General features: G+C 42.7%; 2 protein-coding genes across 2 annotated transcripts in view; both read right to left on the bottom strand.

Moving 5' to 3' along the window:
* The window catches only part of ARID3A (AT-rich interaction domain 3A), a 354,333-nt gene that overhangs the window by 116,454 nt on the left and 212,354 nt on the right, over positions 1-25,525 (bottom strand). The window lies entirely within an intron of this gene.
* CNN2 (calponin 2) lies at positions 1,157-24,589 on the bottom strand. Its single transcript, XM_063290722.1, has 7 exons — positions 24,474-24,589; positions 10,249-10,370; positions 9,483-9,549; positions 8,271-8,408; positions 6,325-6,441; positions 5,306-5,452; positions 1,157-4,298 (listed from the first exon to the last, which is right to left on the bottom strand). The coding sequence occupies exons 1-7, from the start codon at positions 24,534-24,536 to the stop codon at positions 4,041-4,043; spliced, it is 912 nt and encodes a 303-aa protein (XP_063146792.1). The 5' UTR covers positions 24,537-24,589; the 3' UTR covers positions 1,157-4,040.

Here is a 25,525-nt window from a genome sequence, read left to right as displayed (position 1 = left end):
CTGCTGAAAAACAGTATCAGGTGAACAGCTTCCAACACCTGCTCTCTTGGCTGCAAATTAAGAGTCAGGTGCTTCTCCTTTGATAACTTGGAAAGGGTGGAGTTGCTGGCACAATTAAGCTGGAGTCTAGCCCCAGGCCCAGGCCTACTTTTACACAGGCAGCTATTGCTCTCTGGGCTACTTGAGATGAAGCAGCCAGGACTGTATTTCAGCAACATCTGGAGGGACCAGAGCCCAAAACATCTTGTAGCTCAGTTTTGATTTCAGGGGTTGTGGGAGTTCAGCTGTTGGGATTGTAAACCACGATTGATGGCTTTGTGTGGCCCCATAATGGCTTATTAAATAAACCCTGGTTAAGCAAACCAGGCATGGTGGGAGAACAGAGCTTAAATATAGCAAAAAATTGTTTGTGATTGCAACCAGCATTGCTTTTGTGATCAGTCATGGGTTTTAGTTTCATTTAAGCTTTCGTGTAAATACTGTGTGCTGTAATTTTCGTATTTTGACTCATATTGAGCCATAGTTTGGTATTTTGCTTACCATGTTGTCATGAACACAGACTGTTTGGGGTTTTTTTTGCATTTCTTGGCTTCTCTGTTTTCACAGAATGAAACTGCCTAAATTACAAAATGAAATCTTTCATGGTACACTATTCACTATCCCAATACAAAACCATCACTGCTGTTTGCAGGGGGCTGTCAAAAAAATCACATCGGCAGCTGCAACTATAGGTAGTCCTCACTTAATGACCACAATCAGGACCAGAATTTTGGCTGCTAAGCAAAGCAGTCATTAAGCAAATCAGATCTGATTTTATGACCTTTCTTGCAACAGCTGTTAAGTGAATCACCATGGTCATTAAGCAAACCACATACTGTGGAATGCTGCGACGATCCTAAGTGTGAGGACCAGGCACAAGTCGGTTTTTCAGCACCATCGTAAGTCCAAACCATCACTAAACGAATGGTTCTTAAGCAAGGACTACCTGTACATGATACAAGCCATCTCTTATGGCCATAGCACACATTAAAAACGGGTGGGGCTTTGTACAGCTACAGCTGCCAACTTTATTTTTTTTAAAAACTCCCTGCGTATCTCTTTGCTTGCTTGATTTTCGATCCCTCAGGAAAACAAGCCCCCATAAATGCACACCAGGTTTTGCTTTTGAAGCCCTTTAATTGTTTAAATTCAAATATTGCAGGTTCACATTTTGTCCATCAGTCCTACTGCTATTTCTCAGGCGAGACAGCTTTCTGCCTCAGTTTTTCTGCCAGAGAAATGTACATAGCTCCATCCATATGGTTACAGAAGAGCAGATCCAGTTTTTTATTTAAAAGGAAGAACATGGATAATTAAAATAGAGGAAAGCTGGGTTAAAATAAAGGCTTTTAAGAGATTTAAATACCTTCATTAACAAAATGCACCTCTGGGCAAGTCAAATGCCAGAGACCATGCACTGACACTGCTCACGGCCAAGAGCCTTGTGGCATCTTCAAAGCCTAAATTCTGAGAAAAAAGTATGTGGACTAGAGCCACTTCTACCTCTTGATTGATGCATCAGCTAGCAATCCCTATGAAACCAGAGGTAGGCTTGATCAAAGAAGCCTGTAGACCAGATTCCCCCTTAATATGGTGTCCAGTTGTGTAATCAATTGGCCCAATGCTTCCAATCCCACTCTTGGAGCCCCAAATGCATTGAATTTTATCCTCCCACAAAGCTGCTATGGAGAAAGATAACTCCCAGAGTTAATTACTAAGTTCTGAATAACTTCCGTGTTTGCAAGCAACGGCACAGTTAGCAATGCTTCACCAAGCACTACATGTTCAGCTTAACATGTTACGTAAATTCGGTCTCTCTCTGCATGGGCTAAAACCTAGGATAGGCACCCAATTCATTTCTGCTAAGAAAGCTTTATGTACTATGTAGATACTTAGACAGACTTAAAAGCTTTACTTTGGCATAAGGAAAAGTCATGGTCCCTTGATCTGTTGTATAGCAGCAGAAAAAAATATTAAGCCCTATCAAACAGAGGAGGGGGCAGAGGAGAAAAACAGGACTCGACTTCTGAAAGCTTTTTTCAAGCTCCTAGACCTCAACAGGTTAGACACCCCCTCCCCTGCAATGTGAAATCGCTACATCCCTATGGACATAGCGCGCGTAACAGTGACCCTTGCAGAATCAAATCTTAAAAATGATGAAGACAGACAGCTACACATTGCTAGTCTTCCAGTACAAGAAATATTTTTAAAAAATTAATCCAGCATCATCCCTGTGACACCAGTAAGTAGCTAGCTTTTGAAAAAGGTGTCAATCATTTGCTCCCAGAAGGGCAAATAGATTTGATGTAACTGAATATCAGAGCAGACAATGGAGAGAGGTTTCAAACTCCTTTTTGTAGCATCAGAACGAGGATGAATTAAACCAGAGAACCCATTACAATTTAAGTGCCATAAGAAAAAATGATTATAACTAGCATCCACTTCCTATGCTTCATCAGCTTTGATCAAAAATTGGATACAGATTCCAAAGAGGGGAAAAAATGGTGAGAATCAAAAAATGCCAAGCTTCTAGACAGAATTATGGAAATATTCTGGAAAGCAAATTAGGTTTGGTCCACCAAACTAGTTTAAGGTAACAAAGCTTCTATTCTCTGCTAGGCAGCTGCCAGCCTTCTCTTCACATTCCACTTTTATACCTTTAGCACCATTTTCTACCAGCCTAGATTGTTAGACTGCAATTTATGGAATTCCCAAACAGTGCTGGCTGGGAACTGAAGTGTGGGGGGATGGGGTTCATAATCCAACATATCCAATAGCCACCAGGCTGGTGAAGGCAGCATAGCCATTTAATATGAGGGAAATATTCTTTGTTAAGGAACATTTCAGCGCTCTAATCAAATGCCTATAAATGTCCATTACATGATTTTGTTTCAGCCATGAAGGCTTCTGGTTTACTTTGCAACCCAATTCCAGGGCTGCAAATCTGGACAGCAGTTAGACTGCAGCAAAAATTGAGTTTCCAGTATGTATCTGCCGTCATCTAGCTGTTGTCTGGATTTCTGTAGCCTAGATGTGCTCACCTCGCAGAGTATGAAAAGGTAACCAGCGTAATTCCCATTGAGCGCAGGAAGAAAGAAGTCTCCTCCCATTTCTGGATCTCATGGGTGTGAAAGCACAACTGGAAGTATGGGGAAGTGAAGGTGCCTTGTTATTGGTCCATCCAGCCAGGTATCAGCTACTCTGATTGGCCCGAAATTGAACAGGGAAAATTCTGTGCAGGACTAAGTGGGAACCAAGAAAAATTTCTGGTTGTTGGGAAGGAAGAGATTTTATTTCTCCTTCAACATCTCCTTATGACACTTGGAAGAAGCAGGCTAAGGCCGCAATGGGGTGGGGTGGGGCATTATACGAAGTCCACAGAAACCAACCATACCAAATTTCACTCAGGCAATGCAAGCTATACAGGCCAGAAGCAGGAACATTAGGTTTCCAGTGATCTCTGGCTTGTTCAACAAACCATGGTCTAAAAAATCCTAACTAGGCACTGTGTCCAATTACAGCTGTAAAAAGCGATTTTTCAGGCTTCAGAAATTGCTTCCTGTATCTGGTAACACCAGGTTAAATTTTGCAACCCTCTCCACATGCACATGTATAATTTAAATAATTTGTCCAGGATGTAAAAGTGTTGATTTTTTAAAAGTGTAAAATCAAAACTACATCTTTACACAGAGTTTATTACTTCCAGTATCTAGAGGTAAGTTTGGGCGACAGGGGATGTTTCCACAGCCTTTCCTCTGACCCTTGTAATCTTAAGGATCAGCTGTACTCTATTTCTTTTTTTTAAAAAAAGGATGAACACCTTTATTTTTTCCTATCCTTGGGGGGGGGGTAGAAGGGAAATGTAGCTTGGACAACTCTTTTTTCCCTTTTAAAAGGTTAAAAATACATACACTGCAGTATTGCTGGACTTTGCCAGGAATTGCCCAGTGGTGGTTTAGGAAAAGAAGAAAAAAGAGGGTGAGGGAGAGAATAAATCCAGCTCACTGGTCCTCCTGATAGTAATAATAGTTGGCTGAGTTCTGGTCCTCGTTTGAGGTGGTGTTGGCCACCTCCCCAGGGTTGCCTTGGGGGCAATACTTGGGGTCATAGATTTGGCGGCCCAAACCAAACACCTGACCACTCTGGTTGGCCCCCTGGTTGTACCCCATCTGGAGGGACATGGAACTGTCATCGCATTTATCGGTGCCCAGCTTGGAATCATAGATGTGCCGGCGGGTTCCTGGCGCTGTCATGCCCACCTGAACAGGGAGAGGAGAGAAATGAATGAATGAATAAATGTTTATTACAGCCAGAGGTAGAACGTATAACTGGAAACAATTAAAAACGTAATTAAATAAAAGTAGAGTGCCAGTTTAATGTAGTGGTTAAAGAACCAGGATAGAAACCAGGAGACCGTGAGTTCTAGTTCCGCCTTGGGCACAGGCCAGCTGGGTGACCTTGGGCCAGTCCCTCTCTCTCAGCCCTAGGAAGGAGGCAATGGCAAATGGCTTCTGAAAAACCTTGCCAAGAAAACTGCAGGGACTTGTCCAGGCAGTCTCCAAGAATCGGACACGATTGAATTAAAAAAAATTGAAGTAGAGCAATACAGGTAATTGTTAATAGCTGATATAAAAAGTACGTTACAAGTGTGGGAGACCTTTCACCAGAGGACAGAAAGCAGGCTTGTATTTTATCTGGCACAGAGATGGCTGGCTTATCTGTAGTGTAAAGCTATAACGTGGTTTGCTTTTGGCTTAGGGTGATGTGCTAAACAACCTCAGGGAAGAGACTGTGGTTTATCTGGGCAATTGGAAACATGGCTGGTTCGTCTACAAATTCTGGCCTGGTGTGACGTCTGAGTCAGACACCATTCTTATTTCTGGCTTGTTTTCATGCCCTGCCCATTTTTCCTGGGTAGTGCCAGCAGAAATGGAGAAAACAAAGAAAAATTGATCCAATAAATTGTGATTACTTTGCTCATCAGGAAAATAGAGGTTGGGTTTGTGCACTGCACCAACCAAAATGTGGTTTGTAAACCTTGGGTTAGGATTCACTGCAAAGTGTCAATTTACGACTGGCTTATTCAACAAACCATGGTTAAATTATGGCTGAACAGCATGAAATGACAAAACAGAGATATTCTTGTCAAGATTTACAAAAAGGGGGTAATTCACTGATGCTGTATCTCTGCTGCAGGCATGCATCCTGCACATAATCAGTATATCTTGAGGGAAGCCACCAATCTCTTTTGGCTTGGAAGTCTTACCTGGCTGGCACACTTATTGGTACCCATTTGCAAACTAATGGTCGAATGGTCCATTGGAGGTAGTATCTGGTTCTTAGGGTCATAGAGATGCCTCCTGGTTCCATAGGCGGTCATTCCTGACTGGCTAGCACACTTGTTGGTGCCCATCTGAAGAGAAACAGCAGCTTGATTAAGCCTTGCTATGTCTGATAGAGCCAGTCTGGTGTAGTGGTTAAGGCACCAGGCTGGAAACCGGGAGACCGTGAGTTCTAGTCCCGCCTTGGGCACAAAGCCGGCTGGGTGACTATGGGCCAGTCAGTTTCTCTCAGCCCTAGAAAGTAGGCAATGGCAAACCACTTCTGAAAAACCTTGTCAAGAAAACTGCAAGGACTTGCCCAGGCAGTCTCTGAGAATCGGACACCATTGAATGGATAAAAATAATGTCTGATATACCGTATCTACGGTAGCTCTCTGGATTTCATCCACCTGCTCAATAGGTATCTACAAGAGGAGGACGAGGGATGAAATGTGCATCATGACGCAAACTCTGCCCCTTTTGTTCTTGCACGTGAAAGAGCAGAGCTTGTGTAATGACATCATGACACACGTTTCTTCATGCTGGTGTCATCTAGTTTAGGAATGGACATCTATGACCAGCTGTTCAAGCTGCTAAAACTGTTTCACTTCTTCTTCAATGTGTTCCTTCAGCTAAGTCATTATGGCTCAGCAACTCTTTGGACATGTGCAGTCCTAGGGAAGGATGTGCTTGGTTTAAGAAATTGCAAGCAGGTGCTACATTTGCACACTCTTCAAAGGACTGTTTTGCCTTCAAATCCAAAGTGCTTCACAGCCTTACTAAAGAATGGAAAGAATTGACAGAAACAGCATTTTTACAATACAAACAGGCTTCAGAAGCAGAACTTCCTGATTGTGCAGCTTAGCTTTTCGGTCACTGTGCCACACCATCTTAGATCACCTTCCCACTGGTCCCCCAAGAGCCACAGGTTTCCTAGTCTGCTCTGTGGAGACACCAAACTTACCTGCAGGCCAATGACACAATGTCCAGCCTTGAGTTTTGCATCGTCAAAGGATCTCTCCTGTTTCTCTGAATATCTCACCCCGATGTCCATCCCACTTGCAATCCCTTTTGTTTTCGCCTGCAAGGAGAGGAAAAGGCCCTGAGCTATTCCTCCACAAAAGTTTCAGTTCCTTCCCAATAACGCCACCGTTCTCACGGTCAAGAACATCTCTAGGTTTCAGCTACGCGAGCTGGTTGAATTCCGTACTCTGGTGACTGGTCCCGTCAGCTCTTTACAAAACTTTCTTTGGAGCCTCACGAACAGAAACACAACCCTGGAGGAATCAAACACCTTGATAGCCTTTGTGAAAATAGCACTCTGCAGAGGAGATCCTGACAGTCAGGGGTATCTGCAAGGGAGGTAGGTCATAAGGGCAAGATGGCAGCCACAATCATGGAATCAAAGCCCTGCCACCTTTCTTAAGAGGGGAGCACATGGTCACGGCCACCTGTCAGCCCTACAAGCTAGACCAGACTAAGAAAGCAATGGCATGTAGGTCAGTACTGCTTTCATTGTAACAGCTATAGTAGCAGAATCTTGCATGTCTGAATGTGCTTCTCCCTCCCTCCTGTTATCTCCATGTGAACTAGGGAGGGCCTTGTCTGACATGTTTTCTCCAGTTATTTTCTTGGCTCGGATTCAGGCCCCTTTCATCTGACTGTTGCCTTGGTAGTGGCTCTTCCTCCTGTCCTTCAAGGCCGTTCCCTCTGCCCTCTATATTGCCATCTTGACTTTTGGGATCCCCCCTGCGGATGCCCCTGATGGGAGTTCTAGTTCAACCTCATCAGAAGATGAGGAAAGGCGATGCTAACCAGAGTAAAGTGCTTATCTACTTGAGGCATGCAGACAGACAACACAACTCTCTGTTGCCTTTCCTTTCCTCCTTTCTTTCCAACTCAATGGAATGTCGGAAATAAATTATATAAAAGGGACTTGGGACTCTGTCTTCTGCCTGTCCATCAGCAGGACAACTGGATAATCAGCAGCCCCACAAGGCAGACCAGACAAAGAATCAACTCCACAGGAGAGCTAAGTCTACCATTATTGGAAGCGGTGGCTATGATGATAGACCCTTGTAAGTCTGATTGCTTCCTCCCCTTCTTATACTCATGTGAATTAGGGAGTGTCTGTCTGAGCCGCTTACGCATGCTTTTTGCCTGTTTTGGACTTAAGCCAAGTTTTTCTCCCCCTCACTTTGGTGATGGGTCTGGCCCATCTCTGTCAAGGTCATCTTTCTTACTCTCTGCAATAACTTTCCAAAAACAGATTAGAATTGGACCAAATTTGGTGTGAGGAGAAAATGTGGCAAAAGAAAGACCACATTTGAAAACATGGCAAATGCAGCTAAGGGCTGTGGAGAAAAACATCCATTAAAAGATTTCCCTAATGCACTCCTAGGAGAGAAGCAATAGGTGCCTCTTCCCGGTCATGTGACCCAGAGCAGAGCACTTTTTAAAGGGTTTAAAATAATTCTAGAAGCCATACTTATATACTTACTCTAACTTGTTAGCATGCAATACGCATGCGCACACACACACACAAAACCCTACAGAGGCTCATTTGGGTTTGAAATTCTGCACGCATCTTCTCTGTGCCCTAGATTTATTCTCATGTGGCTGCAAAGGGGAGAAAACAGCGGACTAAATTTGGAAAAGTGAATTGAAATATGGAAAGTTAAGCATCCTCTTCTCTTGATATGCCCCTCCTGCCTTGATGAGCTCTGCATCCAGAGGATTGCAAGCTTGGCAATCTGCCCGTGCAGGATTCAAACCACTTCATAGGCAACGCCAGCAACAGCACCAACAGGCAGGCCAGTCACCTTATGTACAAGCAGAGTTAAGATGGAGAACTAGCAAATTGATGATATAAATTTAAATAAAAAATAAATTGAGGAACTTTTCACTCACCATGCTTGCCAAAGCAAGGAGTGACACCTGCACTTGTGTCATGTTTCCACTCTCGTACAGATCGTTGGCCTCAAACAGATCGACGGGCTTCAAGCCATAGCTAATTAGGGCCTTGATAAAGTTGGAGAGATTCTCCAGCTGTTAGAAGAGATGGACAGTCACCGCTTGGGTAGACCAGATCAGGAAACTGACCCCACAGGAATGCTAGGACTATACTTTATCGAGATAGGCTGTAACCACTGTGTAAAAATGAGGAGGTTTGGACTTCGGTGCTTGTATCACAGCCTTTGCCAACCTGGCACCCTCCAGATGTGCTAAAAGTCAACTCTCAGAATCCTTAGCCCTGCAGTCCTAACAAAATAAAGCACACCTGTTTGGGGAAGCCTGCTGTGTCACATTCCGTTTCCCAAGAAAATTGATCTCGTTCAAAGAAACAAAAAGACTAAAACAAATGTCTAGCTCCATGCAAAATGCCCAATTAAAAAACGCAGAAGCCAGCCAGATGGTTGAATAATGTTTTCAACGGCTGGAGGTGGGATTTCAGCACCCTACGGAGCTAATCCTGCTCCCTCCATGACCAGCAAAACCAGTTACGCAGATTGGCTCAGCCCACACCCCAAGCATTCTCTTTTTGCTCTTGCTTACAAAACAGCATAGGAACCACCGAGGCAGGTGGGGAAATGTTGTAGTAGTGTCAAAGACTGGGCAGCGGCACCGCCTCCCAACTACAGCTTTGTCCTTCTCCGACAGGCCAAATCCATCAATCTAAGCGACCTGGCTGACCAGTCTAGAGATGCACCCAATTCAGAGTTATGTTTCCTGCATCAACCAGCCCAATATTTCCTGCACATTCTCAAGCACAGCAAGAAGGCAGAAGCAGGTCTTCCCCATTCCTTGTCTCCAGCTTTTGGTTACTCAGTGATAGACTGCATCTGCTCATGGAAGTTCCATTTAGAATTAACTAATAGGCAACTGAAACCCATTTCTCCCCTGAGCAACTGGAATCTCCTTGGAAGCCAGCTTATCTTGCAGGGTCTAGTACGTCCCAGGACTAGAGTCTATAATGTAAGTCAGCATTACAGCATGTGCAAACACAAAGAGACATGCTCTGGCTCCACACAGGGTTTGTTTAATCGTGGCTTGCTGAACCTTGCATCCCATTTTTAATCATAATTGCAATTTAATTTCCCATTGTTGCAGCCAAGCATTTACCTGATGCCAGTTGAGAGCGGAGGTGTTGATCTTCTTTACTGAACCAGGCTGTAGTTTGTTTATTAATCTGGAGAGCAAAATAGTTTCTGCTATATTTAATGCAGTTTTAAAACTACTTACAGTCATCAGAATGAGAATGAAAATCATGTTTACCTTAACTTACGTCTGAATTCTTTCCCAATATATATGCAAACTAGAAGGTAATTTATGTTTCAAAATCAATTTCTTTCCCAAACAAGAATACAGACAGTACGGGAAATTGCACAAAAATGAAAAAATTAGGCAAACTACTTATTTATAGGCAAGCTACTTATTCAAAAAGGACTTATAAGAAAAAGTGAGTACATAAACGTGCACATTTGCAGAAATGTACATATGCCTATGTACTAATTTTTGTGCGGACTTCCTAAAAATAAATTTGCAAATTAGGGCAGCAATGGGACAAAGCTGAGTGAAGACAAAAGAGAGTGGGAAAATGAAGCAACATCAGAAAACAAAATCACGATCATCAAACGCTGCAAATTAATTCTGCATTATGTGAAGCTTTATGTCCTTTCACCATCCCATATCCAAATGTCACATAACCCTTTAAGCATCCTGACTACTCCCACCAGTGACTGTCCTTGCCTCCATAAAGCCATTTCTGGAGCTCACGGCCTCTTCTTGAAAATAATACAATTTTTCATAACACAACCTGGAAGAGGTTATGGAATAACAGCAGGAATGGTGATTTAAGGTACAACTCTCTCTTCATTGGCCTACTTACTCGCAAAGTATGACGCCATCTTTCAGACCCTTCTGGAAATCAGGGCCAATCTGCCTCCCTGTGAGGTTTTCTATCCATACCCGTAACTCTGCTTCCTTCTGTGGGTCATATTTCTGGGCAAGCTGGAAAGAGAAACAGAATCAATTTGTAAGGAAGCTTTATCCATCATCTTGGGAATATATTATTCATCTTGATTACTTGTCAAGCTACGGATGGTAGGGATAATGGGACTAGGGCCTCTGCGGAAGAACAAAGCAATTGGGAATGTACATACCAGCTGGGAGCAGAGAACAGAAGGGGCTTTACACCAGAAGATGAAAAAAGGGACTGTAATAATTTGCATAAGGGTATATTTATTTATCAAATTTTATCACCACCCATCTCCCCCCAAAGGAGGGACTCTGGGCAGTTTACAATAAAAACAAAATTCAAAATTCAATACAATTATAAATACAATAAATATAAATATAGATATAGATATAGATATAGATATAGATAGACAATAAAAATATAAAATGTGATAAAATCCAGATGGCTGAAGATTCTACACCAGTCCGTGAGTATAAAAGGGCCATTCTAGGGCACCAGCCATCCCCACGAATGACTATTCCCCTTACCGCTCCAGGCGCGCTGGCAAAACCAGGTCTTCAGCTTTTTACGGAAGTCCAGGAGAGAGGAGGCCTATCTCACCTCCGGGGGAAGAATGTTAAACAGTAAACAGTAGCACTACACATGCACCCTTCAACTAGGGTGATACAGTTCCTGATTTAAAGTAATTCAGATGCAGATCTCTATTCACATATGAAGACTATCTCAATGTATATTGGATTTATCAATTGCAGCTGCTAAACATGCTATTGGCAACTCCCTTAGTAGACTGTGGGAATGCTGTAGATGTAATACTCCTTGATTTGACAAAGTATCCCATGATATTCTGATTAGCAAAGCTAGTTCAAACGTGAGCTGGTTAGATATATAGCTGGCTCAAACACTATTCAAAGAGTGCATATCAATAATTTCTCATCAAATTGGAAGGAGGAATTGAGTGCTACCTGTATTCTTCAATATCTTCTTTAATTACAGTACTTGGATGAAGAAATGAAGGAAACACTTATCAGATTTGTAGGTTACACAAAATTAGGCGGAAGATATAAATTCAAGGTTATTCATGTAGGAAACAGAACTCAAATGCAAAGGTGTAGGATGGGATAAAAATCTCAGAATAGTAATTGATTACTAGCTGAAAATGAGCACTATTGTGTGGCTGCAAAAAATAAAAATAAAAAGCAAATTAATTACAGTGTTGCATCAATAGAAGGATAGTTTCCAAATCATGGTAAGTAACTGTTCCTATTTATTTTCCACCAGTCAGAACCCATGGTGGAACCAGGTTCTAGACACCATCCTTTAAGAAAGATTCAGAGAAAGTGGAATAGGGTCAGAGAAGGGCAATAACAATGATGAGGATACTAGGAACTAGCTCCTATGAAGACAGACTGAAGTGAGAGTGTTAGCCTTAAAGAGAAAAGACTAAAGGATAATATAGCACTTTTCAGACACCTGAAAGGAAGACACAGAAGGAGAACATGGAATGCGTGAATGTCACTCCTGAAGATGCCTTGGATCGAGTCAAATGGAGACAGATATGCCAACAAGCGGACCCTGCCATAGCGTGGGAATAACGCTAGGAAGAAGAAAGGAAGACCACAGAAGGAGGGCGAGACATTCTCCAAAGATCTACTGTAGATGCAAAACAAATCAGGAAGACAGGTTCTAATCGAATCTCAGAAAACCTGCCTAACAATAAGAGCAGTGGGACCATCTAGCCAAAGAGGTCATCTGTTGGAGATGCTTCAGCCTGGATTCCTGCACTGAATATTGAGTAAGATTCCATGGCCAAGTAGGTCCCTCCTAACTCTAGGATTCTCCCCTGTGATTCTATGAACATGAATCTTCACTCTTTCCCACTCTTTATACTTAAGCACAACGAATGTGAGACAATGGCCCAGTTCATACGATATCCAAAGTTGTCATGTGGTTGTTTGGATTTTATTTGTTGAACAGATTTATCTCCCCGCTTCCAGGAGGTGAAGGCACCATATCCAGAATTTACTTCAATATTCTTCACCATGACAATGCTATGAGATACTTGAGAGAAAGTAACTGGCCTGAAGCCACTCAGTGAGCCCCCAAGTCTGAAGGTAAACATAAATCATCCTGCCACAGTGCTATGTAAACTATGATTTATAGTTAGTATCAAATTATGGTTTCTTGAACAAACTGTAAACCACACTTGAACCCCAGCCATGACCTGAAGCACTGAACGCAAACACTTCCATACCATCCTTTTTAAGGCAACATCTAACACAGAGACTAGATTTACACATCACATTAAGCCATAAGCCACAGTTTACAAACTTCAACAGCTGGATTCACCCAACACATTAAATCAAGACCAAACATGCCACATTGTGGGTTTGCATGCTGTGCGATCTTAGCTGCAAAGTAGGTCTTCTGCTTCACAATCAAGCTTTTAGTTATTTAAACCATCCCGTCCAATTGTCCTCAAATGAGAAGATACTAAGCGGGTGGCCATTCCATTTTGCATTGCTTTAATTACAGCAGATGTTTATTAGGTCCTTGGTTTCATCTCTATTGCTAACTGTCTCTGGAATACTTGAGGGGCAAAGGAAAAACACTGCAATAAGTGAATAACTTGGGGGACTCTGTCCCAAAGCAAGTCACAGGATCCAGAGAGAAGCCCCACTTCAACTCAGGAAGGAATCATCATCTCACACATGCTCCCCATTGGGTCTACGCAACCCCCTGGAGCAATGAGGGCAGACGGGCGCTCCAGCAGGCTGGCAGGTTTCAACAGCCCAGGCTGGTTTACTGCTGACAGGGCAAATATACCAGGGGTGCGTCAACTGGCTTGTTCCAATACTGCTTTTCCTTGTTCTGATACAGAGACAGAAAGAAGAAGCTGGAAGTGCAGCCCTTTAGCACAAAGATTAATTAGACCTATCTCTGGCTTTAGAGAGTCTTTCCAACTTGTTTCAAAGTAAAAAATAGTAACTACTAATTATTGGTTTACATTTTATGCAGACTCAACTGGGCGTGCACTGGGCCATAGCTCTCAAGAGGATGGCATCGAATACATTGGCTGGGGTCCACGCTGAACTAAGCCCTAGCAAGATTTGTTTGGGAGTGGCTTGGTGAATTCAGGCATTGCTGTGTGTAAATCACAGAACAGCCCAGACAATTGGTTCTCAGCAAATGATAGTTTAGCCTGTTAATTGAACCGGGTCAAGACTAGACCAGCATTTCTCAACCTTGGCTACTTTAACATGTGTGGACTTCAACTCCCAGCATTCCCCAGCCAGCATCTTTTGGGTGGTAAAGCCCACATATCTTAAAGCTGCCAACACTGAGAAACACTGGAGTAGAGAACTTAGCTTTTTTGAGAATGTGTCCTAGATTTGAATAGGGAACCATGCAGGGATATCCACCAGGGGGTCAAAAGAGTCAAGATGGCCCCAACCATACAATCAAAGCCCCACCCCTTTTATTGCCTCTCTGATGCCATTAAAAATGTGCGGAACTTTGCATGGATATGGCTGCCATTTTGTTCTATATAAAATCAATCAATCAATCAATCATATGTAAAATAATCCACAGTAAGTATAAATAAAGCCCAGAATCAAACCTTTGCTAGCATTCTGTGCCCATGGCTTTAATTTCATTGAAAACGTACTTAAAAAAAAAAGAAAACCAACCAGTCACTCTTTTATCCCAGGTATGCAAGAATACATTTTTTCTTTATTCCACAATTACACACAAATATGACATCAGTTGCAATTAAGGCACTGACTACACCTTTTAGTGATACAGGAGAGCAATTCAAAGTTGCTGTGATTCTCTATCTTTCAATTCAACAAAATTATTTCCTCTCCAGCAGCCTCCTGCCAAGCTTGGCATTTTCCAGATATGTTAGGATCCTAGAATTACCAATCAGCATGGCATCTACCCATTATGGCAATTATAGTCCATATGTGCCTGGAGGGCACCATACGGCTTCCAATACCTAAATATTTTCCTAGCAACAATGAAGCCAATGTTCCTCCATTCTTTAATGGGGTGAGTTAATAAAGGCTGGTTGGGTTTAATTTTAGTAATTTCAATGCAGTTGATCCTTCCAAAGGCTCTTCAGCATTTTCCAACCTGGTGCCTTCTGGATGCATTTCTAAAAGGTGTCAAGCTGAGAAAAGTTATCTGAACATATGCAGGAAAGACAGTTGCAAATTGGAATAAGTTCTACTACTGTATTTCTCGCCTCAAAATTTACCCTTTATAAAAGTTTGTTCCATAAATATAAGAGTTGGTTGGGTGTAATGGTTAAGTTGCTGGACTAGAAACTGGGAGACTATTAAGTTCTCCCTTGGGCAAAAAAGCCAGCTGGGTGACTTTGGATCAGCCCAACGATCTCACAGGGTGGCTGCTGTAGGGAAATTAGGAGACAGGAGCATTATGTATTATTGCCTTGAGTTGTACAAATAAAGGTGGGATAAAGATCTAACAATAAATAATAAACATGATTCTGCAGGATGATAGATTAGTGTGAGACCAAAGTAGGGATAGTTCCAAAGATAATTAACTAGGGTTTTCCCCCAGATTATTAGGTCTAGGAAGTATATAACATATCCAGCCCTTTGGGTGCTAAAACAGGATGTTAAAAGTCGTGCTGGAGTCCAATGTCTAAATATCAATTAAACACTGTGGTTCTGAATTGTATCTTGAAATACGTAGAAAAAAGCTACATTCCAAATGAATGTTGGGGACTATTATGTAAGGGTAAGGGCAAGTCAATAGTGAATACATGAGTTGAGCTGGGTTTTAATATTTTTAATGCATTTGATTGTTTTTAGCTCTTTAGCTCTTTGTACTCCGCCCCGAGTCACTTGTTTGCAAGATGGGCAGCTATATAAATCTGGAAAAACAAATAAATAAATAAAATACAACAATCCAGTTTTCCTTCCCTGGAATGTGTTCAAGCACAATTGTCAGGGATATTTCTATTGGAATTCCTGCATTGAGCAAAGAGTTGGATTCCATGCCCCAAGCGTATCCTAATATTTAGTGTTCTAAATAATTAGAATATTTAGATTTAGGATTTTAGAATCCACTTATCTAAACATTCCCTTATTATAATCTGGATGAGCCTCAAATTAAAGTTTGGACATTCTTGCTTCAAGTATATGGAGAATTATTCAATCTTTTCTTCCTAAATAAAATATATCACAGAGTTCTAGAGTTGGAAGACTGCTGGAGGATGCCTTATTCAGCCTTCTGTTCAGCTCAAGTAATTTACAGATCCAGTTCAAAGGTATTCAGCAGCTAAGACACAGCTGCAGAATATGTAATTCACAAGTGGCTGCAACCATTATCAACATCGTGGTCCATATACTGACACGGCTTTCTACTATTTCTCTTGAAATTCCAGTTCCCAAAACTTTTAACATTAATGGCATGTCTCAAAATTTCCAAATGGATAAAGAAAAAAGGAAACATAGGTATGCCGGCCAAGAATGAAGAACTAGCTCTTAGCTCTGCTAAACACTTCAGCAAAAGGCCTTTGGCATATCTCTTAGCACAATATCTCAGGGAAAAGTTGATTATGTAGCACTACTAAGCATTTTGCTACAAAGTGTTCAGAGATTAAAGGACCTGCTGTTTGCTCATACATGATAAAAGGCTGATGAGACAATCTTTTATTCATATATATATATATATATACACACACACACACACACACACACACACACACACACATACATACATACATACATACATAACCCCACAGGACAAAAATATGCTTGCTGGTACACATTCTTTCACAAGCATTAAGCCCTCTGCAGCATAAAGGAAACCACGATGCAAAATAAGCTGGTTTGAAATAGCTATTCTCCCCTGTTTGAAGTCTCTCTTTCCCCCCTCCACACCTTAATCACTAAACAGTTGGCTTCATACATCACGTTAAGCTGCCATTTTAACCAAATGGCTCGGTTAGCAATGAAATGCTAAATCAGGGTTTACAATCCTCAGTGGCTGGATTCAGACATTGCACAAAGCATGCAGAGCAGGGCTTAATGTAGTGCTGCTTAAGTTTTTTTTCTCTCAGGACTCCTTCCCACTTTTAAAAATCATGGAGAACCCCAGAAGAGCTTTTGTTTGCATGGGCTATATTTACTGACACTTACTGTATTGAAAAATAAAATTGATGCATTCGTAGAATACAGATAGTCCTCACTTAATGACAATTGGGACTGGCAGCTCCATCATTAAGCACTACGATCATTAAGTGAGACATCACGTGACCACAGTGAACTTACTACCTCATTTTCACTGCAGTTGTTAAGCATATTGCCTTTGATCATTAAGCAAGACATCACATGACCATGACTTGCGATTTTACTGCTGGTAAAACTCTTGACTCTTCTTGTCAGAAGCTGGCTGCAAAGCACACAAATGGCGATCACATGACCAGAGGACGCTGCAATGGCCGTCAATGTCTGCCAGTTGCGAAGTGCCCAAATCTTGACCATGTGATGGTTGTAAGTGCGAGGACTGCTTGTAAAGTTATTTTTCAGCACTGTCATAACTTTGAATGGTCACTAAACAGGGCAGTTGTTAAGTAAGGACTACTTGTACATTTAAGTTTAACAGGCAATATTCACTTTCTTCTTTCTCCTCCTACCCCATCCACCCCTGTTGTTTTTATTCAAGGGGGGAAAGATTTCTCCCATTGACTTACAACTTTTTTTTATACAGTTCTTAAAACTAGAGGGGAAATAATTTTTTCCCCCACCTGAATTAAAGGACATTTAAAAAAAATGTTATTTCTCTTCCTATGTAGAACTTTGCCTTATATTCTATCCAACTGACTTGGGCAAGATTGACACAACACTGCTAGATTACTGCAACAGGCTTTACGCAGGGCTGCCCTTGAAGACTTGGGAGCTGAAGTTGGTCCAAAATGCAGCCGTCTCTGCTGAGGAAGAAAAAGCTTCAACGCTGTGACACTGCATTGAGGTTGCTGCACCGGTTTCACAAGAGGCTTCCATAATTCCAGGTGCTGTTTTCTAACCTTGAAAGCCCAGTTTGCCTGGCACCTGCAGGATCACCTCTCCCAACCAGAAATAGACCCCTCCAGAAGAGCTTCTCCAGGTCCCCATCCCAAGTGAAGAGAATGGGGGTTCAGAGCCCTGACTTCTTAGTAGCAGCCCCATCATGAACTCCATCCTCCCCGGTGGCAAGGGGAGCTCCCACCTCCCTTGCATTTCTCAAAGCTGTGAAAACCATCTTATTCCAAGTGCAAAGACAGCAGACCTGGGTAGCCTGAGTAACTGGGCCCAAAGGTGTCAGCTAATTTGTCACTCAGGGCATGGAGCAAACCTAGCTAATGCAGCCCTAGCAGCTCAGTGCCCTTTATTTATTTATATAAATGTATTCATGCACACGATTTACGTAGCGGCCCCTCTCACAAAACTGACTCTAGGCGGTGAACAGGGATTAAAACCCAAACGCACTATAAATAACTAGCAGAAACAGGATAATAAACATAAACATACGCACGAAGTCTGAAAACTTTCCATATCCAGTTGCAGGACTAGAATCAGCCAACGGAGCTCACTTAATTTCCCAGCCCCAAAGCTTTGGGGGACAACCAGGCTTTTAGTGCCTTACAAAAGGCTAAAAGAATTGGGGACATCCAGACCTTCAGGGGGATGCTGTACAAACCCAAATTTGATAAACCACAGTTAAAGCAAAGCCAGTAGCTTTCCAGAGACTTTTCCAAGTTTGCTAACTAGCCAGGATCCATGTAACTGGGACTGCTGAGAACTGAACCTTGGATTTCAAGCATACAGAACACGTCCACAATCCCCCACGTGTGGTTCCTTCTCCTGCTCTACAGGGAAGGAATTCACTCTCGTTGTTTTACTAACCGAGCGGCATAGCTCTCACCAATTTTTAAAGACACACATCCCACTTGCCTTCTGAAAGAATTCTCAGCAACTGAGCCTCAAAGTCAAAAGAGCATTTATACCAGTACTTTTCAACCTTGGCAACTTTAAGATGCGTGGACTTCGACTCCCAGAATTCCCCAGCCAGCATGCTGGCTGGGGAATTCTGGGAGTCGAAGTCCACGCATCTTAAAGTTGCCAAGGTTGAGCAACGCTGCTCTATCTGAAAGGTTCTTGCTGATGCTTCAATGGAAATTCTAGATACAGAGCATGAAGGCATTGCCCTGTGCTATGACACGTGGTCCTGCACATTAATTAAACAATACTAGACTGCCTGTACAGAAGAAAGCTCATTTTAAGTCTTCATAACTTAACAGCAATCAACCAAACCACTCATCGCCTAAATCTCATTTAAAGATTGGGGGGGGGGGGAGGAACCCAGAGATTTTTTGCCTTTAAATTGAAAAACTACTATATGGAACACTTGGGAATTTGGGGGATTAAAGACTGGAGCAGATTCCAAACACCAGACTGCTTCCAACCAGCCAGATGGCCCAAGGGCAAACCCGGAAACAAGCTTTCCAGCATTTCTTTGAGTAAGAACTACTACTCTTGAATAAGAGAATGTTTGAATTTGGGGGAAATGGAATTAAGCAGTAAGAAGGCAGGTTCTGGTTAACTGGGGCAAACTTTACTCTAAGTTTGACAGGGGACGCCTTCAAGCAGACAATGTTTTCAATCGGATTCTGACCCTGAACAAAGGGTGGCATTCATTGACCAACTTTATAATTTTTGTCCTGTTCCGGCAAGCCAATCGTTACCTATTTTTCTGAAGTAGTCAGGGCAGATAGCTTCTGCAAAATAAGTATTACCTTTGATCGTTAACGAATAGAATTAGCTGGAGCAATGATTCACTTCTTTTTTATCCCATCAAGCCAGTTAAATGTTATTTCTATATTACAGCTTTGAAGCCGTGAGCACTGGGGTTGTGTATGTGTGTTGGGAGGAGACAGCAGAAAGAAGAAGCCAGATTATAGGAAACCATATGCAAGGTTCATTCTTCGGTTTCTCTCTTGGGGACTAGTTTCTTTATTTAATTAACGTATGGAAGAGATTGAAACTTCCGAATTGGCACAGCCCTCTCAGAGCTGCTGGTCACTTTGAAATGAAAATCTTTTTATGATGCATTTAGCATTTTCTCTCTTTCTCCTAAGCCACATAATCATGACTTTTAGACGGTGCAATTTAAATACAGTATTACGTTGTCTGGTATTTTTACTTTTTTATGCATTTTTGCGAATGCTTCTTGGAACAAAATACTGATTTTGAGCACAGCAAACTTCCATATCAGGAAAGAACAAAAGATTTTGGTCATTTACAGTGACAGAATGTACCAAAACATAAAGACAGGGATAAATAACCTAGTTTCTTCCCAATGTTTTGATCTCCAACTCCTATCATCTCTTGCCATTGCCATACCGGATGAAATACAGGAATTATAACCTATTTCATCTAGAGGACAGCAGAATGGTTAACCTTGTGCAGTAGAGGTTTACAAAAATCAACAGAGGTAATGTTTTTTTTCCCTTCTCCAACATTTGAACATGAAATGAACTGATAGGCAGATTTCCAGAAGCATCTTCGCCCAATGCAGACTTAGTTTAGTGAAAACATTGCTACAGAATATGATGGTGGCCACTAGTTTAAAAGTAGGAGTAGATAAAAGCATGAGGCAGTGGGGAATTCTGGGAGTTGAAGTCCACACATCTTCAAGGTGCCACGGTTGAGAAACACTGGTCTATATCCTTAGCTAGAATCTCCATATTCGGAAGAAGTGAACCACTGAATAAGCAGGAACCTTGCTTGAAGGCTTTCTTGGTAGGTCTGCTTTACCTTTCTGCTAAGAATTACAGTTTCTTGTTCAGAGGAAGTCTATCCTACCCTTACAAGGTGAAAGACAGCAGGGGAGATGTCTTTGCTGGATCTTCCAGAAGCATCTAGCTGGTACTTGTTAGAAACAGGATGCTGGAACAGATGGGTTAAAGAATGCAACAGAGAAGAAGGTCTGTTCTTTGTCATCCCAGAGTGACCAAGCTGGCTCTTTCTAACCGTATGATTCAATAATTTGTTGTCCTGTTCCAGCAAACCAACCCTCATATAAATATTTTTCCAAGTTATTATGATGGAGCCTTCAGCTCAACTTCCAGGTTCAAGCCCCACTTCTCCTATGAACTCATTCCGTCTAAACATCTGCTAGAAGTCACCAGCCCTACCTGTCTCCCTTTAACAGTTCCCCGTGGTAAGAAGGCCATCTCTTGACCAAATGGAACACAATACCCACACAAATAAGCCAGACACAGAAAATTAAACCCACGGGATCTACCTTCCTTTTAGATGTTATCATTTGGAAGAAGATCAGAACTGGGATGGTAATTATTCTCCTTCCCTCCTTTATATCATCTCTCAGCAGAGCTGATTTTATGTAATTAACTGGGTTAAACATGCTTTTGGATCAAATTCATTCTCATGCTTCAGCCACAGCCAAGTTGTCTTTTTATCCAATTAAAGGCTTTTTCTTTAGCATACAATTCAAGACTTCTGACAGCAGAGGGGAAAAAAGATTAGTGATCCCAGAAGGGGATCAAAAATGCGCACACTACCCTAGGGGTCAAGTAGAGGAAAACTTCCAACATCTCACAGACCCAAGGAATATGATTACAAAATGTTCCCAGGAGTGGTAGCTCCTGGTTTAAAGCCAGGAACCAACAGGCGAAAGCAAGCGGAAGCATCCAGTGGGTGGGAAGGAACAGGAAGCAGAGCAAGTGCAGGATTTCGGAAACAAGACGGAAGTGAAGATGATTCAAATTTCAGGAGAACTTTGTCACCTTTTTTCAGAGAGTTAGTTCAAGCCACACCTCACTAAGATCTTGGCCTACCTAATTGCTTTAAAATAGCTGCTGTTCACAGGGGGGGAAACGTGCTGAAATCTGATTTGGAATTTTTCAAAAGAATATTTTTCCCTGCAAAGGAAGCTTCTGTTTTTCTACCTTAGGTGTTGAGAATGTCTTTTCAAAGGTCTCTTGGTGGTATCTTCCAAATTGTAAATGAGAGCCATTGCTCTCGTTGCTGACCATGTTTTCTATCTGCAGCAGCCTGAAATTTCCCTGGTACTTCCACATTGAAAAAGCCAAGTGGAAGGCACTCCCTCCTCTGGGGTTTAATTGAGGCATGAGAAATCACAGAAGCTTCAAAAATGATTGTACAGGGGAAAATGGCATAGGCCTACACACCTCTTGCTACCAAATAACTAAATAATTGCAAAAACTCCTCTCCCCATCCCTAATCCTTTTACTGTAATCCTCTTTACTGCTTTGAACAGAATTGCTCTTTCATCAGACTGAAGGAGAACACCTAGCAGATCTAGATGGATCTCTAAAAAACTAAGCAGGATCAGATCTGTTTAGTGCTTGGACAGGTGACTACTAGGAAGTCCCAGGGCCAGCAGGCTAGACTGAAAAGCTGCAAAAACATCGCAGAAGGCAGCCGTGGGAAGCCACTTCCATATTGCTGCCAAGAAAACAACATAGGGATGTTCATGAAGTCACCAAGAACTGACCTTAACTCAAAGAAGACTTTACCTTTCATTGAAGGAAAAAAAAAGATTTTTTTTCTGCATAGCCCTAGGAGAAAAAAATGAGATCACAGATACAGGCATTAGCATTCTAACAACCAGTCTTTCTCTTTAGATGCTCACTTGCACCCAACCTAGCTAGAAGCTCACCAGGAAGGGAAAACTACTTTGCATGAACTGGGGACCACTCTTTTAGGCACTCACCAAATCACCAAAGGCAATAACATTTTGCTCATGCAATGCTAACTTTCGTCATTCATTTCTGATAACTTACCGCTTTACGTCACCTAGCCTGGTTAAAAGTATTACTGCAAATTGCTACCAGTTTTTCTCAGGGCTCAGCTTCCATCACAGCTCTAAAAACAAATGTACTTTGAGTCTAGCACACAAAAGAACATTAATGTTAAGGCTTTGGTGTGATCCACCAAGGCTCCTAAGAAAACCTAAACTAACGGTGTTGCTTCCAAGTCTAACTTGAACCCACTCAATACTGTGGTTTCCGTATATACTTAGTATTTTACATTTAGGTAAATCTAGCCTTTACAAAAGCCAGATTAAATATGTTGCCATCAAATATGCTATTTAGTAGATGTCAAAAGATTTCTGTCTCTTAATGTTGTCCCCCTAATGGTATTGACCTTGAAACTGTGGGTCATATTTTATTGCATTCTTTACACAAGTTTTTGGCAGGATATTATCTGGCCTATTTTAAACTCAAGGCCAGAAACTGATTATTTCTGAAAATGTTAATATTTTACTCTCAGATAAAAATCCTAAAATTACTTTGACAACAGCCAAATTTTTAACTACAGCTATAAAAACAAGGTCTTTTCTAATAATACATTTGAGTTTTTAAATGCTTTATGCAATATCTATCAATTTATTTTATTTGTTAAACTGTATTATGTCAAACTTTTTAATAATATCTGTACTTTGTTCCTTGGGTCTTTGAGCCATACAATAATAATTATAACAACAGCAACAACATGGCTGAACCCACTGAATATTGTGGCTTTTAAACAGATGAAATAATATTGCAATATAAAAAACCCCAACAGAAGCAGAAGGTCTTTCGGGAAAGTAATGTGGTTCCAGTACACATTTAAGCACTGATTTTTGACAGGTCAAGCACCTTGAATTCTGTAAAGAAGTTATTTTGTCCTTTTCAACAAGGGCTGCCCAAGTCAGACCCGATCAAAACATTTCAGGATGAAGAATATGGTGAAATTCTGACACTTGAGCATTTTTAGGCATCCATCCATCTAGCAGTACTTGGAGACCCAATCTAGCCAGTGGCTGTGGGTGGCATGCAAAGATTGATTATGTGCCATTAAGTCATTTTCGACCCCTAGTGACCACGTAGATTATCTCCGTGAGGCATGCAGAAGGACATCAACAATACCAAATTATCTCAGCAATTTCAAAAGCTTCCAACAACTAATCAGTATGATCACAACAAAATTATAGCAGAAAACAGGAAGAAACAGAGGAGCATCATTGGTTACTCATAGGCCTGCTGAAATAAAAATTGTTTTGGGGGCCTTCCTGAATGAAAGGGGAGTGGGGGCCAATCACACGGAGGGGGGGAGCCTGCTGCCTAAGTGGGAAGGTACAAAAAGGCCTGTCTCCCATCCCAAGCTTCCTAGACCTGCTGTGGAGGCGGGGAGGTATTTAGAGCAAGTCCTCCATTCAGTGTTCAAACTGGATGGGCAGCCTCATACTTGACAGGTGGTCCAGGTGCCACACTGTGAAAGGCTTTATAGGTGATGCCCAGCCCTTTGCTTTTGGCCTGGAAGCCTAGTAGTAGCCAGTGTAGCAACTATAATACTGGTGTCACTGTATCGGTCGTTAGAACAGCAGAGTATAAGCCTGCTGCATGATCACCTCAAGATGATCTGAGAAGCAAGCTCAGAAGGTCCCCTGCTTACTCAGCCCTTCAGTCGCAGCTTTCTTAAATCACACCCATCCTTCAAAGAACACAAGGTTGCCAACTTGGCTCTCATTCCAAACTCTTTTGGGCTCCCCACAACCTAGTTAGGCAGTTTGGCTGCGAATAGGTCAAGGCCGCTCATCTGATGCTGCTTTTGTTGCTGCCCTCCTCTACACTCCCTCAGGTGGGCTCACTTTTGTCGTCGGCAGAAGCCACCCAAGAATGGGGTTCCAAGTTTCTGAAATAGAGCGTTCCTAAGCTCCGTGCCAGAACATTTCGACGTTCAAGGCCCCGAATTAGAAGGCTGAAAGAGCCGCCTCATGAAATCCCTAGCGCGCCTCCTGAGCCCGCTTCTAACCGCAGTCGACGCCCCCAAATTGCATGCTCAAGCACCGGCCAGGAGTTCCAAGGAGCAGCCCCCCTTCGCGCCTTTGGGGCTGGGGCGGCTCAACTCAGAGGCAGGAGAGGCGGCTTCTTAATCCCACTGAGCCCCACTTTAAAAGGGAAGCGCGCGGCCCCTGCCCTCTCCAAGGGCGCGGCGCCACACCTCCGCCAGGGCGCACGGCGGAGCGCCTCTCCAAAGCCGTCGCCGCGCGCGCAGGGCGCACCTGGCCGCGGCACCCTCCCGGCCACCGGCTCTCACCCGATTTCTGACTTCCGCAGACAAGCCGTAGCTGGGACCCTTGTTGAACTGGTTACTGCTCATCCTCTTCCGGAACAGGACGGGATCTCCGACGAAGGCGAGACGCGCTCGAGACCGTCTCAGCGAGCCGCCACTTCCAGCGCCTCCTTCTTTTTGCCCGAAGTTTTGGGGCCAAGAGAGCGCCGCCTCCCTCCGCTGATTGGCCAGGAGTTGAAATAGCCTTATAAGGGCACAAAAAGCCGAATTCCTGAAGGATGGGAGTTTCCTGTGTGGGTCTTTTCCAGAAACCCCGTGTGTCCTGGGCATCCCTCTCTAAATTCGATCCAAGTGGTCAAGGCGATTCTCTTTCCCCTTCCGTCGGGTACTCAGGCTGGCCGATTTTTCAATGGATACGGCGATAGGCAGAGATTCAACAGGTTGCTTTCACTGAAACCGCGCTGCCTGGAATCCTAAACAGGGGATTTGTGCAGATCGTTCCCCGTTTCGCCCCCGTAGAGCTCCTGGCTGGAGGATCCGGGGGTTGAAGTCCACACCTCCTAAAGATGCCAAGGTCGAGAAACACTGATGTACCCAATTGGCTGGGTTCACCCAACGCCCAGGACCAGAAACTAAATACAACGTGGGTTCAAACAATACACTAGCGGTATTTGCACAGTGCGCTGACGCTCGAACTAGCAACTGCATTTTAATCTGGTGTGTTGTACAAACCTAACTCTTGGGGCTAGTGCATGGTTCTTTGGGGTATGCAAATCCAGAAACGGGGGTTTATGATTTTATTTATTTATTTAAATTTGATACAGTATAGCTCCCCACTCCAGTGGACTCCGGGCGGCTTATAAAATGTAATACTAGATTAAACCAAAACATAAAATGAAACGTGACAGCCCAGACTAAAAACCACCGTTAAATTAGGACAGGGCCCCTCCCAAACATTTTAACCCCAGGCCTGGATCCCAAGGCAAGTCTCAAGGGCTTTCCGGAACCCAGGAGAGTGGGTACCATCTGTAACTCGGGGGGGGGGGGTGCTGTTCCAGAGGGTGGGGCCTGCGACA

Source organism: Candoia aspera, chromosome 1, assembly GCF_035149785.1.
Source record: "Candoia aspera isolate rCanAsp1 chromosome 1, rCanAsp1.hap2, whole genome shotgun sequence".
NCBI classification, from domain to species: domain Eukaryota; kingdom Metazoa; phylum Chordata; class Lepidosauria; order Squamata; family Boidae; genus Candoia; species Candoia aspera.
This window is presented reverse-complemented; position numbering and strand designations above follow the sequence as displayed.

Excerpts from the sequence above, each read along its gene's own strand:
- CNN2 (XM_063290722.1), bottom strand. The coding sequence starts at position 24,536 with ATGAGCAGTAACCAGTTCAACAAGGGTCCCAGCTACGGCTTGTCTGCG. Across the intron at positions 10,371-24,473 it reads CTGCGGAAGTCAGAAATCGG|CTTGCCCAGAAATATGACCC; the intron begins GTGAGAGCCGGT and ends TTCTCTTTCCAG. Across the intron at positions 9,550-10,248 it reads GATGGCGTCATACTTTGCGA|ATTAATAAACAAACTACAGC; the intron begins GTAAGTAGGCCA and ends TTTGCTCTCCAG.